Consider the following 16,317-nt stretch of genomic DNA (forward strand, 5'->3'; position numbering starts at 1 on the left):
GCGGAACACCAGGCTGCAACACAGACCGGGCTTCGAAAACGACTCCGAGGTTACCCAGCGCCAGTTAGCTAACGAACGTGCTTACATAAAAAGCAGAGCGAGTTGCGGGCACAGAAAAATCGCAAATAGAACAGTAAAGCCATTAAGACAAAATACTTGTTATATTCTTTTGGATCACAGGTTACAACCCGTACTGTAGGTCATCTTGAAATCCAGATTAGTACGAGTATTAACGCGAATCGCAGCTTGCTAGCACTGCGAAACTTCACAGAAAATTAAAAGGAAGGTCAGCGTTGGTCGTAATATTGAAGTTTTATTGATAGCAGAATCGATAACTCATTGTGATCGCTTCTCAGTTTTGGTTATTGATAACTTGATACCAGTGTCTGAGTTTAATGTGTACAGCACCGAAGATGATCACTATGTGACCGAAAATCGATTCTGCTTTCAGTAAAACATTAATATTACGACCAACGCTGACCTTTCTTTAAATTAAACATATAGTCGTTGTGCACACAGCACTCCATGGAGTCGCGAGTCAACTCCACAGAAAACATAAAAATTCTCATTGCTGTTGTCTTTAATTACAGATGGTGGTCAGGTTTCCAGAAACTACAGATCTTCAGTAACGAAAGAGAATACAAGAATTTCAGCCAGACGATAGGAGGATTATAAGGGAATATCTGCAATGAAACAACACTTTGCAAATATATTCCAGACAGTGTGAACACATACAATGAAACTTGTGTAAGAGACAGAATTCAAAACAATGAAAACAGAACAGAAACTTATGTCGGATAGTCGCCTCATTTGGTCGGTTAAGATGGCGAATGGCGCAATGATAGCACCGAAGAGAAAATCTCAAAAGCATTACAAGATTTTTCAAGTGTTCGTGAATTACACGGATAGTGAGTTTCCGAAGTAAAACTATCCATGTATAAACAGAGAAAAGGCATCAGGAGGTGATGAAATTTCGTGGAAGTGGCTTAAGTTGGAGGAAAGATCTTACAAAAGGTATCTTTAAAAATTATTTAAAAACTTTTCGATCAAAGATGACGCCGCAAAAGAGGAATAATTTTGTAAGTATTCCACTTCGCAAGAAGCAGACAGACAATATACAATAATGAATGGGAACTGCCTGAACGATGCCAAAGCATACCCAGGAAGTGACGTTATATGACCACAACCTGATGATTTGGGAAATAAGTGAAGTATCGAGAGGGAAAGCTGAAGAGAAATTAAATATACTAACTTTAAAGGAGTTAGGTAAAACATTCGAATGGAATACAGCTCTATAATCATTTATGTGTTGCTCAATGACCAAGTGTAAATATTCCAGCTGGACGCAACTTGGGCGCCTATTGTGTCCCTAACCTTCTTCAGTTTTCCAGCTTGGTAAACGGAACATTCAGTTTAATGTGGAACACGAACTATGTGTCTTTTCTGGCGAATTTAAATCACTGCCAGACGAATACAAGATAAGGGAAAGTTCTGTGGTCCAACTGAGATTCTATCCCGTGCACTTTGCTTTTCAATACGCCGCTTTATCGCTCCGCCACCACGCTAGATGGGAGAACACCTAATGAGGAAATAAGCATAAATGGAAGCGAATAAAAATGAGGGACAATCTCATGACAGCAACAAAAGAAGTTGTGGGAACAGAAAATCTAAAACCATCAGGGAGATATCGGTAACTGAAAACATATTGAAGAAGATGGAAGAGCTGGTAAAATAGAAGAATAAGCATAACAGAGAAGGAAAAGTGATATATAGATATTCGAATAACGAATTAAGAAGAGAAACAGAACATGCAAGCGATAAATGAGTGAAAGGGAAATTTGAAGAAAATGGCTCTAAGCACTATGGGACTTAACATCTGAGGTCATCAGTCTCCTAGACTTAGAACTACTTAAACCTAACTAACCTAAAGACACCACTCACATCCAAGCCCGAGGCAGGATTAGAACCTGCGACCGTAGCAGCAGCGCGGTTCCGGACTGAAGCGCCTAGAACCGCTTGGCCACAATGGCCGGCAAATTTGAAGAAATTGGATAAATGGAGGAAAGTACAAAATCATATATAGAGCAAGGATGAGTTGTATATGTCATGAGACGCCAATGAAAAGCGACACTTGCGTCCAGTTGTTTCCATGGCCCATGTTCAAGGGGAGTAAAAATGAAAGTATTGTGAATGTTCTGTTCGAATTATATTAATGAGTCTTTGTGATGGGACTCTGAATGGAAACTTAAACGTATAGCTTTTTACTTTTTGTGAAATACGGCTCAAACAAAACAAAATCGTAGCAAATACTAGTGAAAGGGTGCCTGAAGTATGAACCTGCATGCAGGCTTCGTTACTCTTGGCGAATTCCAAGTTTCTGCATGTAGAAGCCGCATGTTCTCAGGACTACAGCGACATCTGCACGTACACCGCTGTCCCCCCTCCCCCTTCTCTACCCATCCCCCTACCCGCCCTTTGTCCGGCTCAGATGGATTAGCGGAAGCTGAGCACTAACTCAGCACAGTAAACCACCTGCGCCCTTGCGGCTCGCAAATGAACTCTCTGGTACCCTGCTCCTGCAATGTCTCCCATGTGAGTATATTCTCGGCACGTTGTTCAGACGGCAACCCTCGGTACAGCCATTATCACAACACGTTATGTTACTGCCTGGATATTAAAACCTTTATCGTAATTTATGTGTAGTGGAGTATAATTCCCCATTTGTGGCCCATATCGTCGCTAGAATGATATGGTGATGGTCTCTGCTGTCTCACCTAAGATTCGTCAGGCACATTTTTCTCTGGTGCTTTGGCAGATATTTTCAGTTTTCTTACCGCAGTGTTTATCTGCGGTTGGACCAAACAAATCACATGACGTGTGAAGCTGTGTGTTGATGGAAAGTTTCAGTTTGTTTCCCATTTCAAACAAAGTATTTTTAAAGTGGAATTTTACATAAACATTAGATAGAGTGGTCCGAAATTAGTCTAGTCCGATACTCGTTTTATCGATGTGTACACTGAAGCGCCAAAGAAACTGGTATAGGCATGCATTTTCAAATTCAGAGACATGTAAAAACGTGGAATACAGCGCTGCGGTCGGCAACGCCTTTGTAAGACAACAGATGTCTGGCACAGTTGTTAAATACGTTACTGCTGCTACAATGGCAGGTTATCAAGATATGAGTTTGAACGTGGTGTTATAGTCGGCGCATGAGCGATGGGTCACAGCATCTCCGAGGTAGAAGTGAAGTAGGGATTTTCCTGTACAATCTTTTCATGAGTCGACCGTGAATATCAGGAATCCAATACAACAGCAAATCTCCGACATTGCTGCAGCTGGAGAAAGATCCTGCAAGACCAGGACCAATGACAACTGAAGAGCATCGTTAATTTGCAACTTCCAGAGTAGGTAAAAATCTATGAACTATATGCATCCAAACTTTAACCATACAACTCCTTGTAATAGAACCTCCTAATGTCACTGTATAAGATTTTACTGTCTCTCTTTCTTCTGATATGTCGAAAAACAAATGCCATCTGATTGCTGGCATCCACCATACTACATACATGTGTATCGGTCCACTGGAGCAAAGTGGCCGGTGATTGAAGTCGCTTACACAGGCCTGTGTAAGGTTTTATTTCACAGCCTATCAATCACAAGAGAGGATTGCTGTGTTGTTCTTTCATAAGCAGTCTGATGCATTGCTTTTCTGCTGTAACACATCCAAGCAGTGAATGACTACAGCTTCATACACAGCCATAAATTTTGTTTTTCTAACGTGATTTATAGGTCTTTGTCAGGTGCTGTCAGGTATTAACACCTTTCGATCCATTGGCTCTTACATAAAGCTGGACATCGCATGGTGTAAACTGTGCAGCTCCCACAATACGCAGGGTGGTAGGTATAAAACTTAGGGACGATGTTTTTTATTGACAAAAACGTAGAAAACATTGCAACATATGGAAACTGGAAGAGTTTGCAGTATTGTGGAGTGTTTGCAAACATTTAATCCCATGTTTCACAGTGATGTGGTAGCAGAATGTCTCGGTGTTCCTTTTTGAAGAGACAAAGAGCACAGATTCTTCATATTGCAGCAATGTACATGATTACTGTTCTGGTGTTGACCATACCCAGAAGGTGCTGTTCAAACAACTCACGGGGTAGTAGAGATAAAAAGAGGTACTGTAATCTTACTCGTCAAAAATGTGGTGGACATCACAGCATATGGAAACAGGATGAGACTGCAACATTGAGGAACATCTCCAAACAAGTGCCTGAATGTGATGACCTCTACATTTAACCAACAGTGACAAGTAGCAGATATCCAGTGTTCTGCCAAGTGTTCCATCTCAAACAAGTGGTATCAATCAATCATTATGTGTAATCAACAGCATACCAGTCAATGGATGGGATGGAAAAGACACCGCTGATATGGGACGATATAGGCTACTGTAATAAGCACTGCAGTTAATAGGGCGATCAGTTTTAGCAGTTTTGCTAGTTCTTCAATAATTTTAACACCACCCAGTGATATAGCAGAATGCTTCCCAGTTTCTCTATCATCGCTAAAACACTCCTCCACTACTTTGCGAGTACCATATGCTAGAGTGTGAACGCAGATAGATGACTGTGCAGGACGCCCCTTTGGTCATTTGCCGGCCGCGGTGGTCTCTCGGTTCTAGGCGCGCAGTCCGGAACCGCGCGACTGCAACGGTCGCAGGTTCGAATCCTGTCTCGGGCATGGATGTGTGTGATGTCCTTACGTCAGTTAGGTTTAAGTAGTTCTAAGTTCTAGGGGACTGATGACCACAGCTGTTAAGTCCCATAGTGTTCAGAGCCATTTTTTTTTTGGTCATATACACCAAAGTACTTCAGACAGCGTCCTACACTGACGCAGTTAAGAGCATCTACATATTTCTAGCACATCGATCATTGTGCATAATGTGCAGTTATAAATGGCCATCTTCCCCTGTGTGGATGGCAGTAACAGTGTATTCCCACATTCAAAGGATAAAGTCGATGATTGAAAGATCTCCCAGCATTGTCAGTGACCAACCCTCCCAACAATATTGATGCCAATTAATTTGCAACTGACCAGAAGTATTAGGCTACTATATTGACTGCATTTGACGTCTCATGAAGGAACAGCGTTGGCTGTTGAGCAAAGACTGTTCTGCACCAATATTTCTCATGGCACCTATGCATCTGCACAATATCTCACCAGATGCATGCATGTCGAGGAAATCTATAGTAGACATGGGGAATGTTGTGTATGATGGAGCTCCAGATGGATGTAGCCTAAAACATTTTATGTAAATCAATTGTGCTATCAATTCTGGAGTATTATTCCAGTAGCCGGCCGCGGTGGTCTAGCGGTTCTTGGCGCTCAGTCCGGAACCGCGCGACTGCTACGGTCGCAGGCTCGAATCCTGCCTCGGGCATGGATGTGTGTGATGTCCTTACGTTAGTTAGGTTTAAGTAGTTCTAGGGGACTGATGACCACAGATGTTAAGTCCCATAGTGCTCAGAGCCATTTGAACCATTTATTATTCCAGTATCAGGAGTCAGTACCAATAAGATACCAGCAAGAGGCAAATGACCGTAGAGCATAAACACATGCACTCCTTAGGCGAAAAGATTCTGTTTTTAGAAACGCTATAATGTTAAATCCATATGGTTTCTGAAGTATTAGTCATGCGGAATGCAACGCTCTTTACACTCTTGTAAAGGACATTTATGTCCAACATTCGACATACAACCACCCAGCAAGTTTACTATCCTGATAAACTTCATGATGATAAAACTACTTCCCCCTACACTAGTCTGGGGTCCTAGGAAGTGACCAACCTGTTCCTCCTTACGAAGGTATCTTCAGTGTCTGTCGCCACTTGAACTGCTTATAAACAAACTTTAACAAAGTCGGCAGACTGCTGTTCTGTCTCTCAGGAAACTGACGGATTATATACGTATTGTTAAGTTGGAAATATACGTACCCTCATTCATATTTCCATACCTGTCATGCTTATTAGTAGTAGTTGTGGTTTTTTTTTTGACAGATGTGGCCATGCCTCACTGGCAAATAGGGCGAGGAAAAACGAAACGAATATTTTTGTTAGCTGATACATTGAGTTACCACCCACGCCCTAGTGAATGAAAATGCTCACAAAGAAACAGCGACTTCTTATGAGGGAGTAAACATCACGATCAGTAGCCCATCAATGAAACAGTCTTACTGCTGTTTACAGTAACATCACCATCGCTCTGGAAGGCTTCGTCTTGCGCACAGAAGTCATGGTCTGATGTTAGGCAGGCATGTGTAGGATAAATAGCAATTTCGTCCTGACACTACATCTCTAGAGTACTCCCTCCTGCTATTAAGGCAGATACATGTGGAATGAGACTACTCTCCTACAGAAGACGCTAGGGAATGGCTTAAGCTTGTTAAACACAGATTCATCTCCTTAGTGCTTATGGAATAATATTGCTTGTGAGAACCAACTTGTAATTTGGTAATATCTACATTTGACTACTTGTCTGAGGTCACTGTCCTGGACTGGGGTACATATGTTCTTCCTACTTTAATATAGCGTTTCTGTGTTATCCTTATATCGCCTTTTTTGAAGAATTTGTTATGAAAACCTACACACTTTACAGGGGGAGGGGGAGCATTGAAACTAAATGCAGACAGACCACAATTTTTCAGCTTTCCTTGGTCTAGAGTGTCCTGGCGCCACCAATCCACCTAAATCCCCCGGATTTCTTGGTATCATTTCTATAATTTTATATATTCTCAGGCAATTTACATAAGTCTCCTAGATTTTTACGATCTTGCATATTCCGTCGTATTTCCCCCCAATTGTACACATTTCCCATCAGTTTGTTGTAACTATATCAGGTTGTGCTCGGTTTATACCTAATTTATGTTTTTTACGTATTTACCAATAGTTTTCTAACGTATATGGTCGTATTGCTGACATACCAATGTGTTGTTTGATTTTACACGAGTATATTTTTGTGTCTTATACACCAGCCCACTAATATGTTCTAAGAATTCCCCTCTTCCTGACGGCCTACATTTGTGCATTTTGGGTTACTGCTCTGCCTCTGGATGTGGCTCACAATCTGTGCCCGGTTTTTCGGCTGTGGGCGGGGTCAGGGAGTATGCCAGGGTGTGGGAAGGAAATGGGCGTGAGCCTCAGCTTCGTCTCAGGTCTCCTCTTTCCCAACTTCCTTCTTCCCCGATCATTGTTCACTCCTCTCCACTACACGACATGAGGTGATTTTTTTTTCTTGGTGGGGGGAAAGCAATAACAACTTTCCTTCTGATGCCGACAGCATGGTGCGGAATCCACGGACCCAGTGGAGCACACGTCTGTAGTCTCTGACCTGAGAGCACCCCCTCTCGCCGCAGTGCCAACCGCACAGCCCACTTGCACTTCGAGCCACTACACTATGATACCTTCGTTGGCGCATCGTCGTTGCTGACGGTGTGGAAGTTGGACTTTTCCTGCTGCACTATTTGTAATGAGTCTTTGTAAGTTTGTACTGTTGCGTATGAAGCCATACACAACAGCGCCAACTTTTCATGCCGGTACTGAAGAAACCAATTTCAAAAGATATGACAGGAAATGTAACATATGTGTGTGGTAAAGATGGTACAACATTCGTATGTAGTAATAATAGAGTGTGGAAGCTGGGTGATTTCTGTTAAAACAGGCATCTGTATGCTTTTATGTACACTCCTGGAAACTGAAATAAGAACACCGTGAATTCATTGTCCCAGGAAGGGGAAACTTTATTGACACATTCCTGGGGTCAGATACATCACATGATCACACTGACAGAACCACAGGCACATAGACACAGGCAACAGAGCATGCACAATGTCGGCACTAGTACAGTGTATATCCACCTTTCGCAGCAATGCAGGCTGCTATTCTCCCATGGAGACGATCGTAGAGATGCTGGATGTAGTCCTGTGGAACGGCTTGCCATGCCATTTCCACCTGGCGCCTCAGTTGGACCAGCGTTCGTGCTCGACGTGCAGACCGCGTGAGACGACGCTTCATCCAGTCCCAAACATACTCAATGGGGGACAGATCCGGAGATCTTGCTGGCCAGGGTAGTTGACTTACACCTTCTAGAGCATGTTGGGTGGCACGGGATACATGCGGACGTGCATTGTCCTGTTGGAACAGCAAGTTCCCTTGCCGGTCTAGGAATGGTAGAACGATGGGTTCGATGACGGTTTGGATGTACCGTGCACTATTCAGTGTCCCCTCGACGATCACCAGTGGTGTACGGCCAGTGTAGGAGATCGCTCCCCACACCATGATGCCGGGTGTGGGCCCTGTGTGCCTCGGTCGTATGCAGTCCTGATTGTGGCACTCACCTGCACGGCGCCAAACACGCATACGACCATCATTGGCACCAAGGCAGAAGCGACTCTCATCGCTGAAGACGACACGTCTCCATTCGTCCCTCCATTCACGCCTGTCGCGACACCACTGGAGGCGGGCTGCACGATGTTGGGGCGTGAGCGGAAGACGGCCTAACGGTGTGCGGGACCGTAGCCCAGCTTCATGGAGACGGTTGCGAATGGTCCTCGCCGATACCCCAGGAGCAACAGTGTCCCTAATTTGCTGGGAAGTGGCGGTGCGGTCCCCTACGGCACTGCGTAGGATCCTACGGTCTTGGCGTGCATCCGTGCGTCGCTGCGGTCCGGTCCCAGGTCGACGAGCACGTGCACCTTCCGCGGACCACTGGCGACAACATCGATGTACTGTGGAGACCACACGCCCCACGTGTTGAGCAATTCGGCGGTACGTCCACCCGGCCTCCCGCATGCCCACTATACGCCCTCGCTCAAAGTCCGTCAACTGCACATACGGTTCACGTCCACGCTGTCGCGGCATGCTACCAGTGTTAAAGACTGCGATGGAGCTCCGTATGCCACGGCAAACTGGCTGACACTGACGGCGGCGGTGCACAAATGCTGCGCAGCTAGCGCCATTCGACGGCCAACACCGCGGTTCCTGGTGTGTCCGCTGTGCCGTGCGTGTGATCATTGCTTGTACAGCCCTCTCGCAGTCTCCGGAGCAAGTATAGTGGGTCTGACACACCGGTGTCAATGTGTTCTTTTTTCCATTTCCAGGAGTGTATATTTGCGGAAATAGTTAACTCTTGATCTGTGACGCCAGAGATACAATTAAATTTAAACTTAAATGCATTTCATGAAATTTATGGCAAGCTGACGCCTCTCTTTTAAACTACCGTACGGATTTCTCGTGAAACATGCATCAGAAAGCTGCACTGATAATTCAGAATTGAAATTAATACTTCCTGCCGGGAACCTGGCATAATCTCGGATACAAGTCCACAGTATTGGCCAGTGGTATCCTGGCAACAGAATTTCAACAAAGTTCATTTAAAACAGTACGTCGCTCACTTCATGGACCAAGCTCGGTTTACTTGGGGTGCCATTGTACAATTACTACTGACATACTAGTGTTAAAACATGTTACATTGTAGTGTTTTTACATATCTGTATCAGCAAAGAAAACTGCAGAATTGCAATCCAAGGCAACTCTGGGAATAATTTCATTGACTCAGTGTGGGAGCACAGCACCTACATTACTAGTAAGCAGTTGTTTCATGTAAAATACAAAATTCTGAACCTAAAATAGTTGTTGTAATATCTAAGACTGTATGTCTAAATGTGACTTGTCGTCAATACTTTTACATCGACAGCATCCACTTGGTCAACAGAAATACAAGTTTACTTATTTTAAATGAACTGCAAATTAGCTATCAACCAAATTATTTATTTTTGGTTTCCACCCAATTTCTTGTGTTGGGGGAGTGGACTTGAAATCACAGTGCGACTATCCTGATGTGGGTTTCCTTTAGTTCTCCGTCTGTTGGCCTGTACTGGGACAATTCCTTTGAAAAAGAACACTTCCATTTTTGTGCCCCAACATTATCGTATTTATACCTTGTGCTCCGTTAGTAATGACGTCGTCGTCGATGGGGCGGTGAAGCTATTACCCTCGTCACTCGCTAGAATTGCTGGTTTATTTAATCGAGATCACAGTTAACTGTGAGCCGTACGCCTTGCTATTGTTATCGAGAATACTTATTCCCATAATCTTAAGTTTGCTAGAAAGCAATATTTGTTTCTACACCGAGGGAAGTAGCCGCGTGGTCTTGGGCACCTTGCCACGGTTCGCGCGGCTCCCCCCGTCGGGCATGTGTGTGTGTGTTGACCTTAGCGTAGGTTAGTTTCAGTTACATTAAATAGTGTGTAAGCCTAGGGACCGATGACCTCAGCAGTTAGGTCCCACAGGATATTACCACAAATTTCCAAATTCGTACCTACAAGGAAATAAATTATTACTTCTTTGTTCTGTACGTCTCCATGGAAAGACGTGAGCTGGCACTGGGAAAGTTATCACCCTTCCGCATTTGGTTTATAAGTGAAGCGAATGAAATATTACCGAATTTTGAAACGGACTGCTGCCGACAGTCTTGATTTTGCAGGTCAGTGTTCTACATAGTGAGCTATGCAAGCACGACTTAACTCCCCCAAACCTCCCCCCCCCCCCTTCCCAAAGAGCTACTTCCATTCTCTCTCCTACACTCCTGCCCATTAAAATTGCTACACTAGGAAGAAATGCAGATGATAAACGGGTATTCATTGGACAAATATATTATACTAGAACTGACATGTGATTACATTTTCACGCAATTTGGGTACATAGATCCTGAGAAATCAGTAGCCAGAACAACCACCTCTGGCCGTAATAACAGCCTTGATACGCCTGGCCATTGAGTCAAACAGAGCTTGGATGCCGTGTACAGGTACAGCTGCCCATGCAGCTTCAACACGATACCACAGTTCATCAAGAGTAGTGACTGGCGTATTGTAACCGGCCAGTTACTTGGCGACCATTGACCAGGCGTTTTCATTCATCAAGAGTAGTGACTGGCGTATTGTAACCAGCCAGTTACTTGGCGACCATTGACCAGGCGTTTTCAGTTGGTGAGAGATCTGGAGAATGTGCTGGCCAGGGCAGCAGTCGAACATTTCCTGTATCCAGAAAGGCAGGTACAGGACCTGCAACATGCGGTCGTGCATTATCCTGCTGAAATGTAGGGTTTCACAGGGATCGAATGAAGGTTAGAGCCACGGGTCATGACACATCTGAAATGTAACGTTCACTGTTCAAAGTGCCGTCACTGCGAACAAGAGGTGACCGGGACGTGTAACCAGTGGCACCCCATACCATCACGCCGGGTGATTCGCCAGTATAGCGATGACGAATAGACGCTTCCAATGTGCGTTCACCGAAATGTCGCAAACACGGATGCGACCATCATGATGCTGTAAACCGGGCAATCGCAACATTGGTCTCCAAGCTGTTAGTCCGTGCTGTCTAACTGTTCGTGCAGATGGTTGTTGTTTTGCAAACGTCCCCATCTGTTGACTCAGGGATCGAGACGTGGCTGCACGATCCGTTACAGTCATGCGGATAAGATGCCTGTCATCTCGACTACTAGCGATACGAGGCCGTTGGGATCCAGCACGGCGTTCCGTATTACCCTCCTGAACCCACCGATTCCATATTCTGCAATCGCAATAGGCTACAATCCGACCTTTATATAAGTCGGAAACGTGATGGTACGGATTTCTCCTCCATACACGAGGCATCACAACAACGTTTCACTAGGCAACGCCGGTCAACTGCTGTTTGTGTATGAGAAATCGGTTGGAAACTTTCCTCACGTCAACACGTTGTAGGTGTCGCCACCGGTGCCAACCTTGTGTGAATGCTCTGAAAAACTAATCATTTGCATATCACAGCATCTTCTTCTTGTCGGTTAAATTTCGCGTCTGCAGCACGTCATCTTCGTGGTGTAGCAATTCTAATGGCCAGTAGTGTAGTTCCGAAAATTTAGAGAAGTTCCCGTGCACAACTAGTGGAAATGGCACTCCTGGAAGAAAGGATGTTTCGAACATACGGCCAAGCAATAACGTAGGGAATTGTTTAAAGATGAATCTTACGCTCTGTAGTGGGTGCCAGAAAGACACCCGAACCCGGAACCTTAGGTTTCTCAGAGACAATGCTCTTATTGCCTGTGCTATGTGCAAAGTTTCAAGATAGTGCAAACTCTACCTCAGAGTGAAATATTTATTCAGGGAACAATGGGTTAGATTAAAGCAAAGCCACTTGTCCGCATTTCTTCTATGACAGCTAGTCTCCTAAGGTATGCAGGATAACTACGAGACAGGTGCTGGCGAAGTGGAACTGTGAAAGCGGGTACCGAGTCATGCCCGGAAGGCACAGCATTTCCCTCGAAAAGTAAAGTTAATCTATCTGGAAGTTTCTATGAAAGCGGGCTTATTAATACGCAACAGATGATGTTGCACGTGTGTGTGTTTTTTCGGTCATGGGAGGGTCTCGTCCTAACTGCAACGAATTTCATGAGGAAGGTGTTCAAGAGCATCTACGAAAAATAGTGAGATATGTGCAGGATTCAGAAGATTCTGGGATTTCGATTGACTAGAAAGAGGATAATGGGATGAGACAGCTAAGGTACAGTTGCCAGATTCCAGGCATTATCTCGCGGTTAGCGATGAGGAAACGATTTAAATTACTGAGGCAAAGGATGTGAAGTGTGTACTGTAATGGTACTTGAATTACGTAATCATTGCGGCACCTCACTTCAACCTCTCGATACCAGCAATATTCTACTGTGTAAAGTAGTTAACACATTTCTGAGACAACATTCAGATTTGATTTCATTAATGTACAGGTACTTTGATACATCGATACGTTTATATTGGAATGATATTATTCTTATGTGTATTCTTTCTTTTGTCACTATGATCTTTGACGTACTTGTATCTCTGATTTTTGGGCGAGTAAGCAGTGATTAGTCGAGTCTTGGTCGTCATATTGAAAAGACGCAAATTGTAGTCAGTTTATGAAATGTGAACTTTAACAGTGAGGAAGATATTTTCAAGTATGTTTTATATTGTGAAGTGATGTTGTAACAAAAGTAATAAAAAAGAAGTGTAACTTAAATTCGGAGTGCTGATTACTTTTTTACATCACCACTGTTCTAACTTGCAAAAGTTTAATCTTCAAGAATGGTTTGTGAAACACATCTATAAAACTTTTGAATATCGCAGAATATCACCTAGGCCTCTTTGCATCCGAGCTTGAAATCGTCACTACCTAGCTTTTCGACGAGTGAGCCATGAGTTCACAACGAGACAAGCGTGGGAAACACGAAAAGATGAGTGCCTAGTTTATCCATTATTTCAAGAAATGACTGTAACAACTGTGCTCTAATGACACCTGCCACATAATATAACTTTGTTGTTGCCCGAAAATGCAATATTTAGCAGCGTGGGCAGCACAACAAACATAATTAATTTTCGGCCTTCGTCGTGGCAGGGTTGCCAGAGTGGACACGTACCTGTTGCGCTTGCGCATGCTCTCTGCGTGCGGCGACTTGATGTACTGCTCGACGATCTGCTTCCAGCGGCGGCGGCAGAGCCAGCCGCGGAAGAAGCTCTGCACCTTCTTGATCTTGCGCAGCTCCAGCGTCTCCTGCTCGGAGTGGGGGCCCGCGCCCGCGCCCAGCGCGCCGCCCAGGCACGCGCCGCCCCCGGCCGCCCCCAGCAGACCCGCCGCCAGGCCGCCTCCCGCGCCGCCCCCACTCAGAGACGAGCCGCCGTACGTCGCCGGAAGCGGCCGCCACTCCTTTTTCAGAGCGCACAGCTGAAACAGGACAGGAATCTCACTGTCGTGACGGTACGTCTTTAAAAGAATTTGAATGACAGGCGACTTTCCCAATAGAGTCCTGCATGACCGAGTAAGCGAGCACAAAATACGAGATGGGGCGAGCACACCCTAACTGGATAGGCTGCCCGCACCAGTTCTAGCATAGATGCCGTGACCGAATACGTAGCACGTAACTTCAAACACATTACACGTGTCATCATCCGTGTGAGACTGCAGCCAGTACGGCCTTCTCATTTGTGGTGTGTCTCTCTGTGTATTCATGCAGCGCGAGGAAGCCAGTGGAGAAAGACCTAAGACTGAAACCAATGTTTACACACGAAGAAACGGAAATGTCTAAAAAGCCAAGTATGGAGAGCATTTCTATTGCTTGTAGACGAAAACAGTGCGTCTACTCGGTACGTATCGTGCATAAACTGCTCCTCATTATTGCGTTTCCAGTCTGGAACCACTCATTTTAAGAAACACAGTTGCAAGAAACCTGACAAATACACAGCTCCTTCAGGGATACCGGCAGTAATAAAAAATAGTATTACAGCAAAGTGTGTTGCACTGTGTGGTAAAGATTTGAGACCTTTTAATGCTGCTTCCGGTGAGGGTTTCAGAGAACTAGACCAAGAATTAATACATCTAGCTGCGCATTTTGGAGAAACCGTGGCAGATGTCATGCCACGTCTCTCTACAACAAGCTGTTGCAATACGACACAGCATAATGCCTTCTGTTATTGCGAAAGTTATTAATAAAACATGTGCTGCCACAGTTGATATGTGGACTGACTCGCATAATCAGGTGCACTATTTGACGCTTACAACACATTACACTAACACAGTTTGGCCTCTTGTGACCAATGTTTTATTTACAACAAAATGCCCAGAAAAGCAGGAAATTCTTAGCAATGTGCGACAAATGTGTGCTACTTACGCAGGTACAACATGCAATCATTAACATAATCGTTTTTGCATAGTTAGTGGATAGTGTATTATAGAGAAACGGGAATGTTATAATTCGTACAATATTTCATTAACGTAAAACACCTCGTTTTTACGGGAACGTTTCGATGATTTGCACATCAGTTCTGTGTTACTTGTCTCTTTAGTTTATTATCATAGATCCTTCAAGTACTGTGTCACCACCACCCAGAAAGGGAGAGGAGCAACAACAGATCATCCGCAGCAGATCAAGTAGATCTCTACATTATAATGCCCTCCGGAGATGATGATATCTTAAAGTGGTGGAGCAGACATGAAACACATCTGCCAGGTCTGGCTGCAGTTGCAAGACGTATTTTATGTATCCCAGCAACAAGCGCACCAAGTGAAAGATGCTTTAGGAAAGCCGTCATGTTATTAACAAATCGCCGCAGCCAATTAAATCCGGAACGCGTTAGTGATTTACTGCTGATCAGCAATAACTATAATTTTGTTTCTGTTGCAAACAAGTGAAAAGTATGACAAGTTACATCTGTAAATGTTTAATGTTCTTTGTACGATTTCTTTATGAAGATGGTTGTCTTCTAGATTACAGGTACACCACTTATTTAATGCCTCCTATTAACGAAAGGAAAAATATATCTTCTGTTTGGAAATGTGACTCGTCTTCTATTCGCGATTGTATTGAAATATCATTTTACTTTCCAAGTGTTTTATGAATTTAGCTGTGTCACGTACCCGTTCTTGGAAACGTTACTTTTGTATTAAAACAGAGAGAGACAGAGATAAATACATTGTGTGTGTGTGTGTGTGTGTGTGTGTGTGAGAGAGAGTGAGAGAGAGAGAGAGAGAGAGAGAGAGAGAGACAAAGAGGCGTTGGATTTGTACAGTACAGTGCAGCGAACCGGGGCGAGGCAAGGTGAGACGTCAGCGGTGACCGGTCATGTTTGCTTATCCAACTGTCCGGAATCCGGACAACAGACATGGGGCGAGTGCGTGGCAGAGCCGAGTCGTGTGGGGCCGGACACGAGCGGCTCGGTCCCCCCGTCAATAGGCGAGCTGTGACCGGTCAAACACTGGGCGTTGCAGCACTCTATTTCCCTTCCCAACTCTTGGAAAGAATATATTTTAATCCAAATTTTAAAGTGTGTGTGTGTGTGTGTGTGTGTGGGGTGGGGGGGGGATGGGGTGGGAGGAACGGTCTAACTCCATTGTTTATCGTAGTGTGAGTCTCACAAGGCGCGTTGGAAGCGTGTAGTCCACCTCCGCCTAGTGTGGGTTCTGGAAAGTCAGTCGCTGCCAGTGCGCGTTCAGGAGGTGCCGCTCCCCATTCGATTAACTTTCACCGCTCGAAACTGTGATTAAACAGGCTTTCCTGCGTAAGCATTCCCGTATCGGTGTATTCTTTGAATTGGAAAAGGGCAACGATGCTACCTGGAGGAATAATAGCCGGCCGAAGTGGCCGAGCGGTTCTAGGCGCTTCAGTCTGGAACAACACGACCGCTACGGTCGAATCCTGGCTCGGGCATCGATGTGTGTGATGTCCTTAGGTTAGTCAGGTTTAAGTAGTTCTAAG

General features: G+C 44.6%; 1 protein-coding gene across 1 annotated transcript in view; it reads right to left on the bottom strand.

Annotated features, from left to right (window-relative positions):
- Nucleotides 1-9,332: 9,332 nt before the first annotated feature.
- Nucleotides 9,333-16,317, bottom strand: part of LOC124805409 (ras-specific guanine nucleotide-releasing factor 1-like) — a 429,611-nt gene continuing 422,626 nt past the window's right edge. The window contains exons 4-5 of the mRNA XM_047265970.1: nt 13,486-13,790; nt 9,333-9,399 (exon numbers count right to left, since the gene is read on the bottom strand). Coding sequence (XP_047121926.1) covers nt 9,333-9,399; nt 13,486-13,790 — 372 coding nt within the window. The remainder of the gene's footprint in view (nt 9,400-13,485; nt 13,791-16,317) is intronic.

This window comes from Schistocerca piceifrons, chromosome 7 (genome assembly GCF_021461385.2).
Source record: "Schistocerca piceifrons isolate TAMUIC-IGC-003096 chromosome 7, iqSchPice1.1, whole genome shotgun sequence".
Taxonomy (NCBI): domain Eukaryota; kingdom Metazoa; phylum Arthropoda; class Insecta; order Orthoptera; family Acrididae; genus Schistocerca; species Schistocerca piceifrons.